We start from the raw sequence: 15,936 nt of genomic DNA, 5'->3' as shown, positions 1-15,936 counted from the left end.
AGCAACAGTGGACCTGATATTGACCCCTGAGATATACAACCAGCTGCTGGCCTCCAACTAGGCTTTGAACCACTGATCTGTGGTTCTAAGACAGTTTTCAGTTCACCTCAGTCTGCTCAACAAGCCCATACACAAACAGCTTCCCTACAAGGAGCTTGTGGGACACAGTTTCAAAGACCTTATGGAAGTCCAAGCAGACAACATCTATTGCTCTTCATCTTCCAGGATGGCTGGTTCATCACAGAAGGTTGTCAAGTTGGTCAGGCATTTCTCCTTGATGAACCCATGCTAACTGCTCCTGATAATTGTCTTATCCTTAATGTGCCTGGAAGTACTATCCAGAATTAGCTGCTTCACCACTTTCCTAGGGATCAAGGTGAGGCTTAGGCTGACTGGTCTGTAGTTCCCTAGGTCCTCTTTCTTGCTCTTCCTGAAGATGGGGGAGACATTTGAATTCCATCAATATTTGAAAACTTCTCCCAGTCACCATGGTCAAACATTATTGACAGTGGCCTTACAATAAATCTGCCAGCTCCCTCAGTATTCATGGGTATATCTCATGAGGGCCCATGGACTTATGGAAGTCCAGTTTGCCCAAATATTCCCTGGTCTGATCCTCTTCTACAAGGGATATATACTCCTTGCTCCAGCTTTTCCTCCTGGTCTCTGGAACCTGGGGTTTCTGAAGGCTCATCTTGCTTGTAAAGACTGAGGCAAAGAAAGTATTCAGTAGTTCCATCTTTCCCACACCTTGTGTCTCAGAGATGTCAGGTCCTCCATCCTGCTGAGAAATGGGCCCACCTTTCCCATACTCATTTATTTGTTTCTTGGCACAGAAAGCCATTTGACATCCCTGGCCAGATCCAATGGGGCTTTAGCTTTCCCAACTTCATCCCTGGATGCTTGGACAATGGTTCTGTATTTCTCCCAGGTGTACTATCCTTGCTTCCCTTTGGTGTTTGAGTTTGGCAAGGAGTTCCTTGTTCCTTCACACAGGCCTCCTGGCATTTTTGCCTGACTTCCAAGTCACTGGAATGGAATCTTTCTTGATCTTGAGGAAGTGATCCTCAAATATCAACCAGCTCTTTGTGAGCTTCTTTTCCCACTATGGACTTACCTCATGGGTCTCTTCCAAGCAAATTTTGAAGAGACTGAAGGTTTTTTTTTTCTGAAGCCCAGTAGTGTAAGGTTGCTATTCACCCTGCCTCCTCCCCTCAGTATCCTGAACTTCACCATCTCACAGTAACTGCAGCCAAGGCTGCCTTTTTACCCTCACATCCTTAATGAAGCCCTCTTGTTGGTAAGCATGGAGTTCACCAGAGAAGCTCTCCTTGTCGGCTCCTCAGTCACTTGGAAGAAATTGTCACCAATGCACTCCAGGAATCATCTGAACTGTTAATGCCATGCTGTGTAAGTTTTCCCAGCAGGGTGTTTGAAATCCCCCATGAAGACCAGAGCCTGTGGATGTGAGGCTATTCCTATCTTTACAGGACGTCATCCACTTGTTCTCCTTGCTCAAGTGGCTTATAGCAGACAGTCACTATAATGTCACCTTTGCCTGTCCTCCCTTTAATCCTAACCCATAAATTTTCCATTGGCTCCTCTTCCATCCCCAAGTATAGCTCCATGCACTCCAGCTGCTCTCTTGTATAAAGGGTAACTCTCCTTGTCATCCCTTCCTGTCCTTCCTAAAGTGCCTGTATCTCTCCACTTTAATGCTCCAACCGTGGCAGTCATCCCACCACATCTCTGTAATCTCAACAAGGTCACAGCCTCTAACTCATTGTATTTATTTCCCATATAGAGTGCAATAGTATACAGGCTCTTAAAAGTGAAATTCCAGCATGTTGAGTTCCCAAAGAAAGTTAGGGGGATATGTTCACAATGACCTCCTGTAGACACCTTGTAGGCACCTCAATTACATAAGGGATTACAATTACATAAGGAAATTTCATTGAATTTAATCAGATTTGCATTGACTGAGTAAGGTGACTATAATTAAAGTTTAAATAAAAACCTATCCTACTAATGCAGGATATTTTATTTTTTTATGAGACTTTAAGATACCAAAATAAACATATTTGGACATAAATCTTGACAGAAGATTTATGTGTGTATGCATACATACAAGACCACATCATCAGCCTAGTGAACTGTATTCCTCAGCTACTTTTGCTGGAAACAGAAACTCTACCACAATATTCATGCTAAAAATTAAGAATTGTACTTGATTTGCAATGTTAACTGATGTTTTTTTTTAAAAAAAAGTGCTCTGTGGACTACATGATGAAAAATTATTTATAACTTATGAGAACTGTGTTGAGGCCCACTCAATATTTCCATAATTTCCATAAATCTTCTATGACACTTGCTGGCATTTGTAAGACATCAGAAGCACCCTTTTTCTAATCTCCAATTAATTTCCTGTAATTTCCTGGTTTTAATATTCTAATTTCCAATAAAATATTAGAAATTTATTATACTGTTTGTGTTTGGCATTTGCTGCTTTTTTGTTTGCTTTTTAAAATCTCCTTTGTTTGTCACAAATTACTTCTTTATCATTTATACCAAACCCACCTATTCTTTTTGTTTTGTATGTAGAAACATAGAAAACTTTTACATTATATTTTTTTCCAGAATTAAGCCCTGTTTAATGAAGCTTTAGTTTTTGTCTTGTATAATATTATCTCCTACTTCCTTCTTTTGGCAGAACCCCCCCGACACACACTTACTAATTGTCTTTTATGTACACAGTCTTGCATTGCACTTGAAATGCTATTCTTTATTCCTTATTCCTTCAATAACTTCATTTTCTATAGCATGTCATCATCCCTTCCTTGCAAATGCATTAGTATTACAAAAATCTCTACCTCTCTTCTTAAATGAGAAGCCTTAATCCCATGCAGCTTTTTCCGGTGTCATACAGTTTAGATGTCCTCGAGCTATTACATTTATTTGCTTGGCTTTTACTAGAAAACATGCCACTCCTGACACATAGAGAATGGGATGTCACATAACCAGACCTAACTAAAGAGATAATTAAGAAATCAGTTTCTTTATCTTCCAACTGTATTATTTATATAGCAGACTCATCTTTTTTGAACGACCTAAGACATCCTGCTGATTGCTAAAGTATTTCTAAGTCTTCTGAGAAATCCTCTGAGGAGACAGCATCCTCAGCAGAAGCACTGTGAAAAAATTTGGTCATATTCCTTCACAGTCTTACAAGTGACAGAGACTTTTAAAGAAAAAAAAAAGAGTGGAGAGTTCTGTAAAAAAAAAAAAATCAATTTACAGAAGTCCAGTATCCCTCCTGGCTCTATGTCCTCATACACGTATTTATCTGCTATTTGACAATAACCATTTTGCCTTTCCTAAAGCTCATTTGATCTATTTCTTCATATTTATTTAGCATTTCACAAGTGCCTCCACTTCATTAGAAGTTTTTCTAAATTTTAGTAACAGGGCCTGAACATTGCATTTCTCTATCTTTTCATTTCCTTCTTCCAAATGGATTGCTTCATAACATTTCTTTAATTTCCTATTCTTTAAAACATAAAATTGCTATAGAGCTCTCTATTTTTCTCCCTGTTTGCTCTACCTGTTATAGAATTAGTAATTGTTCTCACTGTCAACATTTAAAATATCATTTTCACTTTAATTGTACTGAGTAAAATTGTTTATTACCATGATTGCCTAGGTATTAATAGTTGCTAGTTATTCAATTAACTACAAAAAAAATCTTGAATATTTCTGCTTCCTAAAGATCCAGTTTTCAGTGGAATTAGCAGTTATTAGCATGGAGATTCAGAAATTTTAATTTATGCATATTTTACGTCAAATTCCATACCTTAAAAAAAGGATATCCAACAGTTCTCACTGGAAGATGAAGTGCTTAGTAAAGGAAGAAGAAATCTTTATTATTACTTTATGTCTCTGCATATCAAATGTAATTTATTCTACTGATCACTGTATTGTGGCATATATATTTAGGATAAAAGCAAAGGAGCAGTTACATGGGACAGAGGAGTCTTGTAAACTGCCTGATATTGCCTGACCCTGAAGGAGAACAAAGAGCTGTAAATAACCTGAGGAATTTGCATCTGGACAATGTTATGTCCTGGTACCAGGTGCCTGTGGTGGGACCAGGTAGATAAGGTTTTATGTAAGTAGAAAGAGCACTTTGAGGTGCAAACTGTAGATCAATCTACACCTATTCTTTGGACAACAAAAATTGACAATGAAGGATGTTATTATTACCCCAAACTTTAAACCAAGAGGAAATGCTATGTATGCAAGTTGAAAGGAAAGGAAGTGGTGAAGGAATAAAAGTTCAGATGCAGAGAGAGCACTTACACTTTTACCTAAATAAAAATGAATAAAGAAAAGTTAATTCAGTGTGGGCGTGCATTGCACGTAAAATAAATCTAAAACCAGGTCATATATCTAGACTGAAGACCATACATATGGCAGGTAAACAAAAGGCACAAAATATCAGTGCAAGCCAATACGAAGGAGCAAGGCTTTTCTACATTTGGAAACAGAGGAACAGAAGAGATGGACAGAATTACAGTTGAGCAGGGAAGTTTTCTTCAATTTATATTGATGAACATTTTTGGGGGTACTTTTTTGGAAGTATCTAGCTTTTCGTCCTAGAGAAAAGTTTGTGTGCCCAGGCACCTCAGTCTTACAGTGAAGGCAGTACTCTTTGGAGCTAGTTTTCAATGGTACAATATAATGAATATCCCAGAATATAACATTCCTTCTTTCAGATTACATTTTCCAGCTGGTTGGTTGCATACAATCTATTTGGACATGAGCTTTAACATGCCAAGCCACCTAATTATTCATTAATGCCTTTCTAAATTTCTAGATATGCTCAGACATATAAAGTACCTTGCATCTGAGTGACAGGCAGATGGATGGTCTGTGAATTGGATCTTTGAAATGAAACAAGGCAGTTTCTGTTCTCAGACTTGAAGAGTAAACGAACACATCTACAGCTGGACAAATGAAATTACTGCAAACCAAAATTTTGTCTAAGTAGAGAGCAATTTTCCCCTCATTAGTCACTCTCCTGTAGCACTCTCAATTAGATAGTTGTTAAAAGACTGAGAAAATAGAAATAAATGAGTTTAAGAAAGTAACACTGAGTTGGAAAATGATATTTACTTACTCATGCAAAAGAATTCTAGTCTGCCAGGGACTTCAGATACCTTGACTGTAGAGCTATTACTGCCTCAAAATAGAAGTCATTAGATGGTCTGGAAGAACTTGCCTTTACAGACTGTTTGGTTCAGCTTACTTATAATTATCTTTGAAGACAAAACCACTCATAAATAGAAAGAAAAGCTAGCAAGGAAACACTCTAATTTAGAGTGAATAACAAATTTGAATTTCTTAGAACTCTCTGCCTCTGGGTATTTTGTTGCAAGTCACCCATTTTGCCTCCACTCTTCCTTGCTGTATATATGGGATTTTTAAAAGGCCATCTGCATCTGATTTTAAAAAAATAAAAAAAAATTAAAAATCAAGAGAGGGGGAAGAAAGTGCCTAAAGCACCAGCCTCTGAATTTTTGTTGAAACTATTAGCTATTTATACATTCATCATTTCAAACAAGGTATAGGCCAGACATTTCTAAAGCTCCCTTTTCTATTATGTCTTTTGATTCCTTGAGTGAACAAATGTACTGTGATGAAGAGGATTCTAATTTTCCTCAACTATGGCTTAGAATATAAATCCTTTTAGTTTTATCACTTCTTTCCTTTTTGGGAGGATCTTTTCCTGGCAAGCACATGCAATTTTAAAACTGAAAGAGAAATTGAACTGAAAGGAACTGCACAGTTCAGACTAAACTACTTCCCTGTTTCTTATACTATTTTGAAGCATGATGTCATTTTTAGTGCAATATATAATCATGCACAAAATCTGAGTTTGGAAACCACCCAAGAGAGTTACAACTCTTTTCCATGAAGGCAGCAAAATGTGTCTTTCTGGTGATTTTACACCTGCTGGAAGGATGTTCACAACTTAGGCTGTATTCCCTCGAAACCTTCCTGACAACTGATTAACACTACTGCACTTTATTCTTCCAAAGAGTAGAACTGTCTCTTGTAAAAGTTAGTTTAAAATGGCAGATCACTGTTGCTGGGATTATTAGAGTGAGAAAAGCAAACAAACAAACAAAACAAAAAAACAAAAAAACACTGATGTAAACACTTTAAAAATACAAAAATATGTCTCTTGAATCAATCTTTTTGTTTTTCTTTCTCCCTGCTATGTTGCAACATTTTGTCAATTAACATATGTTTACCTCACCATATGCCTGACAGACACCTAAAAGATAAGAATGCTTATCAGGTCGTCTCCTGGTGCATGATGGAGACAATGAAGGTAGCAGGACACCCAAAAAGACTAAAAGATAAGGACGACTCATCTCCGGGAAGTCTGGAAATCTGTATGTATCAGGGACTTATGCAAAAAAGGGACCCCTTTTCATTTCCTGTATAAAAATCGCCCCAAAAGAACCGAAAAGGTGCCAGCAGCTCGGAGGAGCCAGCAGCTCAGAAGGACACGTGGAAGCCAGCTCCTGTGACTACAAACTCCAGCCAGCTCGGCGCAAAAAGGCGGGAAGCAGCTCTGAAGGCCCAAGCGGAAAGCGGCGAGGCGGCTTTCTTCTGGACCCCCCCTCTCTCGGCACTTCGGCTTCAGCTGCGGGACAGAGAAGCGGCAGGAGCGACAGACCCTACGCACCCGACCACAGCCAGAGGCCAAGGTCGGCGGACGGTGATAACATCTTGACTGGTCCCTCCTTCTTTTCTCTTCTTAACGACTCTTCTCTCCAAAGTAACTAATTGTATAATTCCTAAATAAATCCTTTGAACTTGTTTAAATCATAAAGCCTGGCTATTTTTGTAAATTCACGCGTTGTCTATGAGTAGTGGCTGAATTTTCCTCACAAACAAAATATAAATAATAACTCGGATTGTAAAAAACCCCAAACAAAAAAAACCCCAACAAACCCAACAAAACAGTAATCCATTACAGTACTGTTTCATTGTGAAGCCCTGGAATTCCACTGTAGGCCCCTGTTCCTTCTTATCCTTTCAAAGATTTGCAAGTCCAAAGAGGTAACTGGAAATACTCACTTAGGTCTTTCATGTACAGTGCCTGGCACATTTGACCAAAATACCATCAGATAATTTTGGCATTGGAGATCATCCCCACAAGCAATTACAGTGAGTATGCCCTGACTATGCCCAACTGAAAGCACCCAAGCCCTCTTGTTACCAGAGAGCACTTTTAAGAAAGTCATATACAAAAAATATTTTCTGGATATGCTTAAAACAAATTGAAGTTTTTCAGAATAAGTCTGAAAATGTATAATACTTTATAGTTAAACAACTTTATTTGAAACATAATTAATTGGCCTTGAAACTGTATACTTAGAAGTTATGAGTCAGCTGCAATATGTTAAGAAAGAAAAAATGAGCATATATACTTTCTGCACAGAAAGAGACATAAAGGAAGCATTAACCCTAATACTAACCCCAGGTATGAATGAAATTATATGAAGTTTAAGATACTTTTTCAACACCCATGCATTATATATATTAATATGTGAAATGTATCTTTTCTCCAAATTACTGCCTTTTGAAAATTTGTGCACAGAAACCTCAAAAACAGGTTGTATAATGCATCTATATGTCTGATTTCCCACACTGCTCTTTTCTTGTGGTTTCCACCTCTACTAGGAGCTGTGGTTCTGCATATACAAAACATTTATATCCGTTTGATTTCTACCCATAGAATTACCATCCTCATTTCTTATAATAATGAATACTGACCTGTAGCAACCAGTGAATGTACATACTTTGCCACTATTTCACATGCATAGTTGACTTCAGTAAGGAACTCTTCAGCTGCTATGGATTGGATCACGTATCCCATTCATTCACGGACCCTCATTTCTATCATATTATTCTTAAAGACCACTCTCTTATTCTCCCATAAAATGCCTTAAACAGTAACTAAGCGAATGCATATAAATTTAATTGTGATTTGTAGGTACTGGTTTCAAGACTAGTGTGATATTCAACAGTTTTCAAGATCTCTTGACGGATACACAGATGCAGGATAAGAGATTAGGAAAAAAACCCCACCAGTCATGATGTAAATCACAAATCCAGATTAATCTGATAGCCTCAGTTTAGGAATTTTTGTTCTTCCTTACAGTGGCACATTTATCAGCTATTACTGATATTTTAAAAATCACACTTAATACTTAGTTTTGACTGAAATCTCTTTATGGCATTATTTTCTTCTAGTCATTGACTATGATTCTATAATCATAGAATGGATAGGGCTGGAAGGGACCTTAAGATCATTTATTTCCAAGCCCCCTGCGTGGGCAGGGACACCTCCCACTAGACCAGGTTGCTCAAAGCCCCATCCAACCTGGCCTTGAACACTTCCAGGGGGGTGGGCTGCCACAAATTCCTTGGGCAACCTATGCCAGTGTCTCACGACCCTCAGAAGAATTTCTTCCTAATGTCAAGCCTAAATCTCCCCTTCTAATGTCTAGCATAAATCTTCCCTCTTCAAGTTTTAAACCATTTCCCCTTGTCTTCTCACTACACGCCCATGTGAAAAACCCTAACCTAGCTTTCTTGTAGGCCCCCCTCAGATGTTGGAAGGTTGCTATAAGGTGAAATAATTCATTTGCTTAATTCAAATATTTTTAAATAATTTTAAATAGTATTATTTTAGTAATTCTAGCATTGACAGCTATATATATATTGCCTGGAAATCTGCTTCTCACACATTAAAAACCATAGAAACTAGGGCAATGTAGAAAGATAAGTAAACTTGACAATAATGCAGAGATCTTATTAAGAAACCTACCTTGCCTACATACTGATAATCAGATCCTGTGTATTCCTCTAAAAGAAAAAACTGGTTCCACATCCATCCTCGCTTCTGGCGGTGAATCGCTTTTCCGTCATTCCCTGTTGCGCGTCCCCCAAAGCTTTTGGGTCTGAGATCAGGAGTCCTTCTGAACAGCATTTCAGCGTGGTGGGGGTGTGGCAGCCACATCCAGAGCAACAGAAGAAACAGGAGTTGATGTATTGTCATAGTTCTCCACTGCTGATGCACTTCAAGACAGTCAGCGATGTTTCGTTCTCCTAGACTTGCTTTATGTGTCTCTAGTTGCTGATGCAGCCCAGCAATTCCCAGCAGCTCATCTCTGAACTGTACATAGTAACCAAACCCTGAAAGTGAAAAGGCAAGAGACAGTATAAGTTGAAGTGCATTCCCTCCTAGAGTCCAACATCCTTGCTACTGCACACCCATAGATGCAAAGAACAAAAAGTAACCCGGTTATAAATACAAAGGTTTTCCAGATAAGGAGAACATGGTGTATATCTTAAGTAGCTCCTGTCAAATCACTTCCTAAGAAAAAGAGAGTGCCTTGAGATGATCAACTATTTCCTCATTAAAACATTTCAATTTAAAAACTTCGAAGAATGTTCTTTATATAGTGTAGGGGATTAATATTGCTGAAATTAGACATTAAATACCTCTGCCTTTGCTTCAAAAGCTGTTCTGAATTACAAGAATTGCAGTATTTTAATAATCTTACTATTAAGAGAACTTAAAATCAAACACAAAGTAGTTTTAGAAATGAGAGAAAGGTTCTCAGAGTGTTTTAAATGGTAAAAGAACATCAAATGCATGAGAAGAAATACATGACATGAACTAAAATTTAAATACAAAAATTTCTTGAGATGATCTTGCAATATGCAGAGATGCAAACTTAGCCTTAAAATGCAGGGAGTATTTAAAAAATGCAGGCCTGTTTTGAAAGTATCCTAAATAACTAATTTTGTAAAGTTTTGAAATAAATCTCATCGCCAGAAGTGATATTTCAGAGAGAGGGCAAGCCTCTCCCAAACCATCTTTGTTTTATCACCACTTCCTTTTTTCAGTTTGCTTTATTTTCTTTTTTCTTTTTTTTTTTTTTTTTTAATTTTATTTTTTCCTTCTTTTTATTTTTATTCTCCTTTTATTCTCCTTTATTTTATTTTTATTTTATTTTTTCCTCCTTTCCTCCTTTATTTTTTCCTTTCCTTTTTCCTTTCAGCCAGACAAATTTAGCTAGGTTCTCTTCAATTACATCCCAGCATTTAAAGAGTTAGCACTTTTTGCTAGTGAGAATATTTTCCTGCAGTAAATCATGAAAAAGTATGATTTGTCTACTTAATGGGGATGGAGTGTTTATTTTTAAATTTATTTTTAGCATGCTATCAGAAAAAAATGCATAGATGGTGGTTTCAGTTACTTGGATATTGTTCCACGTGTGGCACTAAATTCTTTTGAATGTTTTTTTTCTCCTCTTTTCTCATTTTGACAAGTAACAGTGCACACAACAATCCCATGTGCCTTCTGACTTCAATAACATTATAGTGTAACGCACTATAATCTTTTTATTATTCTTATTATTTACAGTAGAGCTATGTAAAAGGTCTAAAAAAGAATTTTATGTAAAAAAAAAAAAAAAAATTCAGTTTGCTACTGAAGTGCTACTCAGGATATTTCCAGTAAGCCTCTGTTGATCAACAGAGTTTGTAATAAAATGTCAGAAGTGTAGAGCGGGAAGCCTATGATACGTAGCACTTTCTTACAGATGAAAGACTCTTCATGTGCATGTGCATTTGTGTTTGTTGATGACTGGAAAGATTCAGTTCAGAAATCACCTTTTGTCTTCAGAGTTAAGTTCTCTCTGGAGGGTATTTTTACCTCTCCTCCAGCATTTGGAAGACTAAAGAATTTCTCAAAGCCACTGCTTTCAAGGACTTCAGCTCCAAGACTTTTCACAGTAACTCACAGGCATGGCTTTCTATTTGTCTTCATAAACACCAGGTTATATATCTCTTCCTTTAATCCTTCTTCCTTTCTCCAAAAACTGTGACTTTTAGCTGATTTGTGAACTGAGTACTACCCAGAATAACATATGCCGAGTTATATAAGCATGTACAAACTTGAAGTGGTTTTCATCTTAGAGATCATTTATCAAAATATTTATGTTCTTTGAAACAAAGTGAGAGAAGAGGGCTATGATTTATTCTCAGATACTTAGAAATGTTTCTTCTCAAAACCATAGGAATTTCAACCTTGAAACTACCTCTTCAGGATACATTATTTTCCCTATTTTCCCTATATTTGAAAGCTTTTCGTTTTGTTTTTGGGTGGGTTTTTGTTTTGTTTTGTTTTTTTTTCCTTTGGTGTTCTGTTTTGGTTTTTTTTGATTTTTTTTTTTGTTTTGGGTTTTTTTGTTTGTTTGTTTGTTTTGTTGTTTGTTTTTTTTTTTTTAATGAGTACAGTATTTTATTTTTTTGGAAGGGTAGGTTTTTTTCTTTTTTTCACTTTCTTGTTTCCACCAGTATATATTCCATTATTCACACATTATTATTATTATTTGGTGCAAAAGTGTTGTTAATTGACAATTAATGCTTCAAAACAGACTGAAAAAAATTAAATAAAAAGTACTGGAATAAAGAAAATGTTTGAAGAAAATTATATTAAGGAAACCTTTTAACATATAACTATAGAAAATTACACAAGTCCCAAATGTGTAATATGTGGTGTATGTTCTGTGCGATCCTGCCGAAACAGGAGCAGCTGATGCAGGAAAATACATTTATCAAGTGGTTTTTCTAGGAAATAGGAAAGAGGGTCTGAGAACTCAGCAGAATGGTAATAGTTTTGCTGGCTTCAAGTAAGTATTATAAAGAACAGAGATAGTTTTAATTAGCTTTAAATACTTTTATGTTAATTATTTTGTTTATGTAGGAGGGTTATTTGTAATAATTTTTCTTGGAACAAAATCTAGTATGGAGGAGATGGATCAGTCATCACCAAAGCTATGAATCATTTCACCATTAGCCTTCAGCTAACGACTTTAAAACAATCAGGCAGTCTCCTCATGTTAATCCCTTCCATATCTCTCAGAAGAAAATGTTTTAATGCAACTCCAACTGTATTAATGTGATTTTAAATGTAATTTTTGCAAAATCTGGGAAATATATTTTGCTTGCTCAATCCTGCCACTCCCTTATTAATACTAAAACATACCTCATATCATTTGAAGCTCATGAGATTTAACAGCCACAAAAGATTGAACCATGAATACCCTTAAATTATAAATTTCTCAGAATCTGATTTACTGGTTGCTCCCAGAGATTGTTCTTTAAGAGCTTACATTTATTTCTTCAGTAAACATTTTTCCCTTCTTATCTATTTTCCTGTACTGATGTACAGCTGCTTTTACAATTCAGCAGAATTAAGCTTAAACTAAAAACTGTAATACAGATCAAAACCTTGTCTATTTATTTTAATCAATAAATTTTAATCTCTGTTTCCTATGGAGACCAAATCTGAACAGCAAAAAAATTTACTTGGTATAGCCACCATCTACAATATTTGTTCCATATCTAACGCGGTTTATTTTTTGCTTTTTGTAGAAAAGAAAGATACTTTTGGAACTGTAGATGCTTCATGACAAATTAAGTTAAACTACACCAGAATTTTATGAGCACAGTCTTTAGAATAGAAGACATTGGATCACATTATGTTCATGTCTTCTCTTGCTCTGCAGAGGTGATGTCAATAACGCTGATCTTGTATACAACCACAATGACATTTTCTATCCCATTTTTCCAAATCTTTGGTTGCCCTTCAGCCACCAGTTTAGAGCTACCACCACAGGCTGAATTCATTTCTCCAAAGCGGTGAAAGCCAACAGTCAAGAGGCACAATTTCTACTATTATTTCCACACTGAAGTAGGTAACATGGAAAGATCTCTTTGTCTTTCAGTAGAACTCTAACTCCTGACTTATGTCATAAACAAAATTCAAAACTCTGGATAGATTTTGAAATCAAAGGAACAATTTAACAACCTACTAAAAATGGAAGAAAGATGTCAGCTAAGTGCCAAAAAAGCTGCATTTTCGAAAAGCCTCAGAAGTGCTCAGGTCAGGTAATTTAGTTGCATTATTTCCCATCTTTTTATCAAAAATTGGAATAAAGTTCTAATGCTTTACAGCACAGTATGATGAAGCATGTACTTTAAAGAGACACCTTTGTGAGACACTCCTATTTAAAACATAACAAAATATTTCTGTAAGTATACCATAGGGGTGCAATTATCCCTTAAGATAAAAATAAGACAATATTTTTATAAAGGTTTTTACGAGTACTTGAAGCAAATGTGATCTCTTTCAAATGGTCATTTCTAAATAGATTCTAATGTCATAATCCCTTGTATTATAGATTTATGTTCCTTGCTTTGTCTATTTCATCACAATGAATAGTCGTTCATAATGTAATTTCCTAATTCTGAAGTAAAGGGATAACTGGTAAATTGTCAATAACCAAAAAAACCCCTAAGCTAAACCAAAATTAAAATTAGCAAAAAAGCATTCCTCCATAATTAAATAAATTATGTGAAATGTGCAGGATATGATTAAAAAAAAGTGGAAAGATTATAATATGTTGCACCGTATAGGAAGAAACTACATAGGCACAGTTCTGGAAAAATAATTGAGGAATAGTATAACAATCCTGAGCACTCTGAATATGGTGGATTTTTTTGTCTCTCACTTTTTAAAAATAGAAAGATGAATAGAAGATTTATGAACAGGAATATTATTCTTAAGAAGTATGAAATAATTCTTCCTCTCCACTCATCCTCACTTTAAATGCTGTGTCCAGGTTTGAACATAACAGAACTGACATTCAAATGAACAGAGATAAGGCAAGCAACAAAATGTTTAAGAACAAAGTGTTATTTCTGAGGAAAGAACAACTACACCTATTACCTATTTGCCTAGTCTACAGGAAGAAAAAAAAGATGAAGAAGGTGGTAAGACTGTGGTTTTCAGAAACAGAAACTGCTGAAAATACGGATTTATTCTCAACACACATCACAAGTAGTATAAATAATTTATTCCAATCACAGCTATGAATTAGGTTAAACATTAAGAAAAACTTCCTCTGTATTTCCAAGGGTTGTCAGCAGCCAAAGGATATGTGACTAAAGGTTTGGAAGAACAGTTTGAGCAAATTACTTTCAGAAATGGGCTTCCTGCTGATGGTGTTGCCAGAGAATTTCTCAAGATCTTTTCAAGCTCCATCCTGTAGAACCCTGTCCCATCTTTTTCCATGTCATTATTTCTCCTCATTATTTCTTTCTGCAACTGGTGCCACTGTTACCAGGGGTCACTCTATTCTCCTATATATGAATGACTATTATTCTTTCCAGCTCAACCCTATCCTTTTCCATTTATTTGATTTCATCTCAAAAGCAGCTGTATGTTTACTGTTGTGGATTGAGGGCAACTTGAACTCTCTTGCTTGCCAGCCATCAGTGTGCTCTTCTGCATCAAATGATAACAGTCCTAGCCACACAGCTCCCTCCCATTTAAATAGGGTCTGTGCCAGCCCTCTGAGTCTCCCTGTGAAAGCTTTTGGTGCTGTATTTATCCCATCAAGTGTCTGCCATATAGAGTGAATTTAGCTATTTACTACTCCACCTTCACTTCATTCCAAATTAATATGCCCTTTTAGGTTTAGCCTCAGGCCATGCTGCTTTCTAAAACATCCATCTACATTGTATTATTAGCAGACTTTTGTCTTTTCAAAGAAGGTAGTCCTCTACTTCATCTGTTAAAATCAACAAAGCCAAAACCAATTATGGCTTTTAGCATTTGATTATACTTTCTTTTTTCCTTTCTTTCTGTTTAATTAAAACACTAACCCAAAACCCTCACAATCAAAACCAAACCAAAACAAAACCACAAAAAAATGTTCTGATGCTTAGTATGCATGCTAGGGGAAGGTAGAAGAGAGTGACAGCACAGAGGAGGACAATGACCCATTCCAATGGGAAGCAGCAAAACCCAAGTTGCAGAATGTTGTTTTCTTCTCTGAAAAAGTATGGAGTAGGATGAAAACTGATTTATCAGAAGAATTAAATGTAATTGCAGTATTATGACATTCTAATTTAGACACAAGAGCATGTACTAATGAGATTTTGTTAACACCACATTTTCTGATTCATATTCACTTCAGTCCATTTTTGGCAGACTAATTTTTCTGGAAATGAAAAGATTAGAAAATTCTGTCTGCATGTTGCCAAGAGCCAAAATGAGAGATCATCAAACTTCTAGTCTTGGGAACTTAATATTCTTTTTCCCTGTACTGAAGCATTTTCCTGAGGAGGGTAAATTGTAATGAATTAATGCTGAATGGTTATGAAAAATACAGTCTTTTCCTTCAGGGCAGGTAGAATTTGAAAACTCTTAGTCTTAGCTGCCCAGTGCTTTCACGTGCCAGCAAACTCTGAGCCTTATTTAAAAAACAGAATAAGCATAGAGGGGTGCCAAGTATCTAAAAACTCACCATAATCTCATCAGACATTTATATCTTCAGCTCAGTCTGAAACTGTATGGCTTCAGAGAGCAGAGGCAGATCACTAAAGCAAAAAGAATTAGGGCACTGAGAGACCGTGCCTGCTATGGAGAGTGTGTAATTTAGTAAAGCCTTCATTGATGTCTACATGATGGCACCTCAGACTTGTGTTAGTGCCTGTGCCTGCAGCATGGATAGTCCCCTTCCTTCTAATTAAGATGATAACAGAAGGATTACATTCTTTCTTAGCAGACATGAAGCAATTAAAACAACTCATGGAAGCTCACTGTTGAAATGTAAGAGGATCACATTTTGAGAAAGTCTGTTAAAGCATACTATTGTATCTCTCACATTTATTAGAATAAAAACTGTTAAATATTGAAATATGCACTTTAATATGCACAAAGCCCATAAATGTTACATTTGGCACAAAAAAATCTTTTTTGAATGACGAGAAGTCATA

At 36.2% G+C, this 15,936-nt stretch overlaps 1 protein-coding gene across 3 annotated transcripts in view; it reads right to left on the bottom strand.

Annotated features, from left to right (window-relative positions):
* CDH10 (cadherin 10) overlaps positions 1–15,936 on the bottom strand; it is an 89,882-nt gene that overhangs the window by 44,643 nt on the left and 29,303 nt on the right. For 2 of the 3 annotated variants that reach the window (XM_071736634.1, XM_071736636.1), the window contains exon 2: positions 8,906–9,273. In XM_071736634.1, coding sequence (XP_071592735.1) covers positions 8,906–9,136 — 231 coding nt within the window. In that variant the 5' untranslated portion in view covers positions 9,137–9,273. Of the gene's footprint in view, positions 1–8,905; positions 9,274–15,936 lie in introns of those variants that run through there. The other variant, XM_071736635.1, reaches the window with a different exon arrangement.

Source organism: Heliangelus exortis, chromosome 2, assembly GCF_036169615.1.
Source record: "Heliangelus exortis chromosome 2, bHelExo1.hap1, whole genome shotgun sequence".
Taxonomy (NCBI): domain Eukaryota; kingdom Metazoa; phylum Chordata; class Aves; order Apodiformes; family Trochilidae; genus Heliangelus; species Heliangelus exortis.
This window is presented reverse-complemented; position numbering and strand designations above follow the sequence as displayed.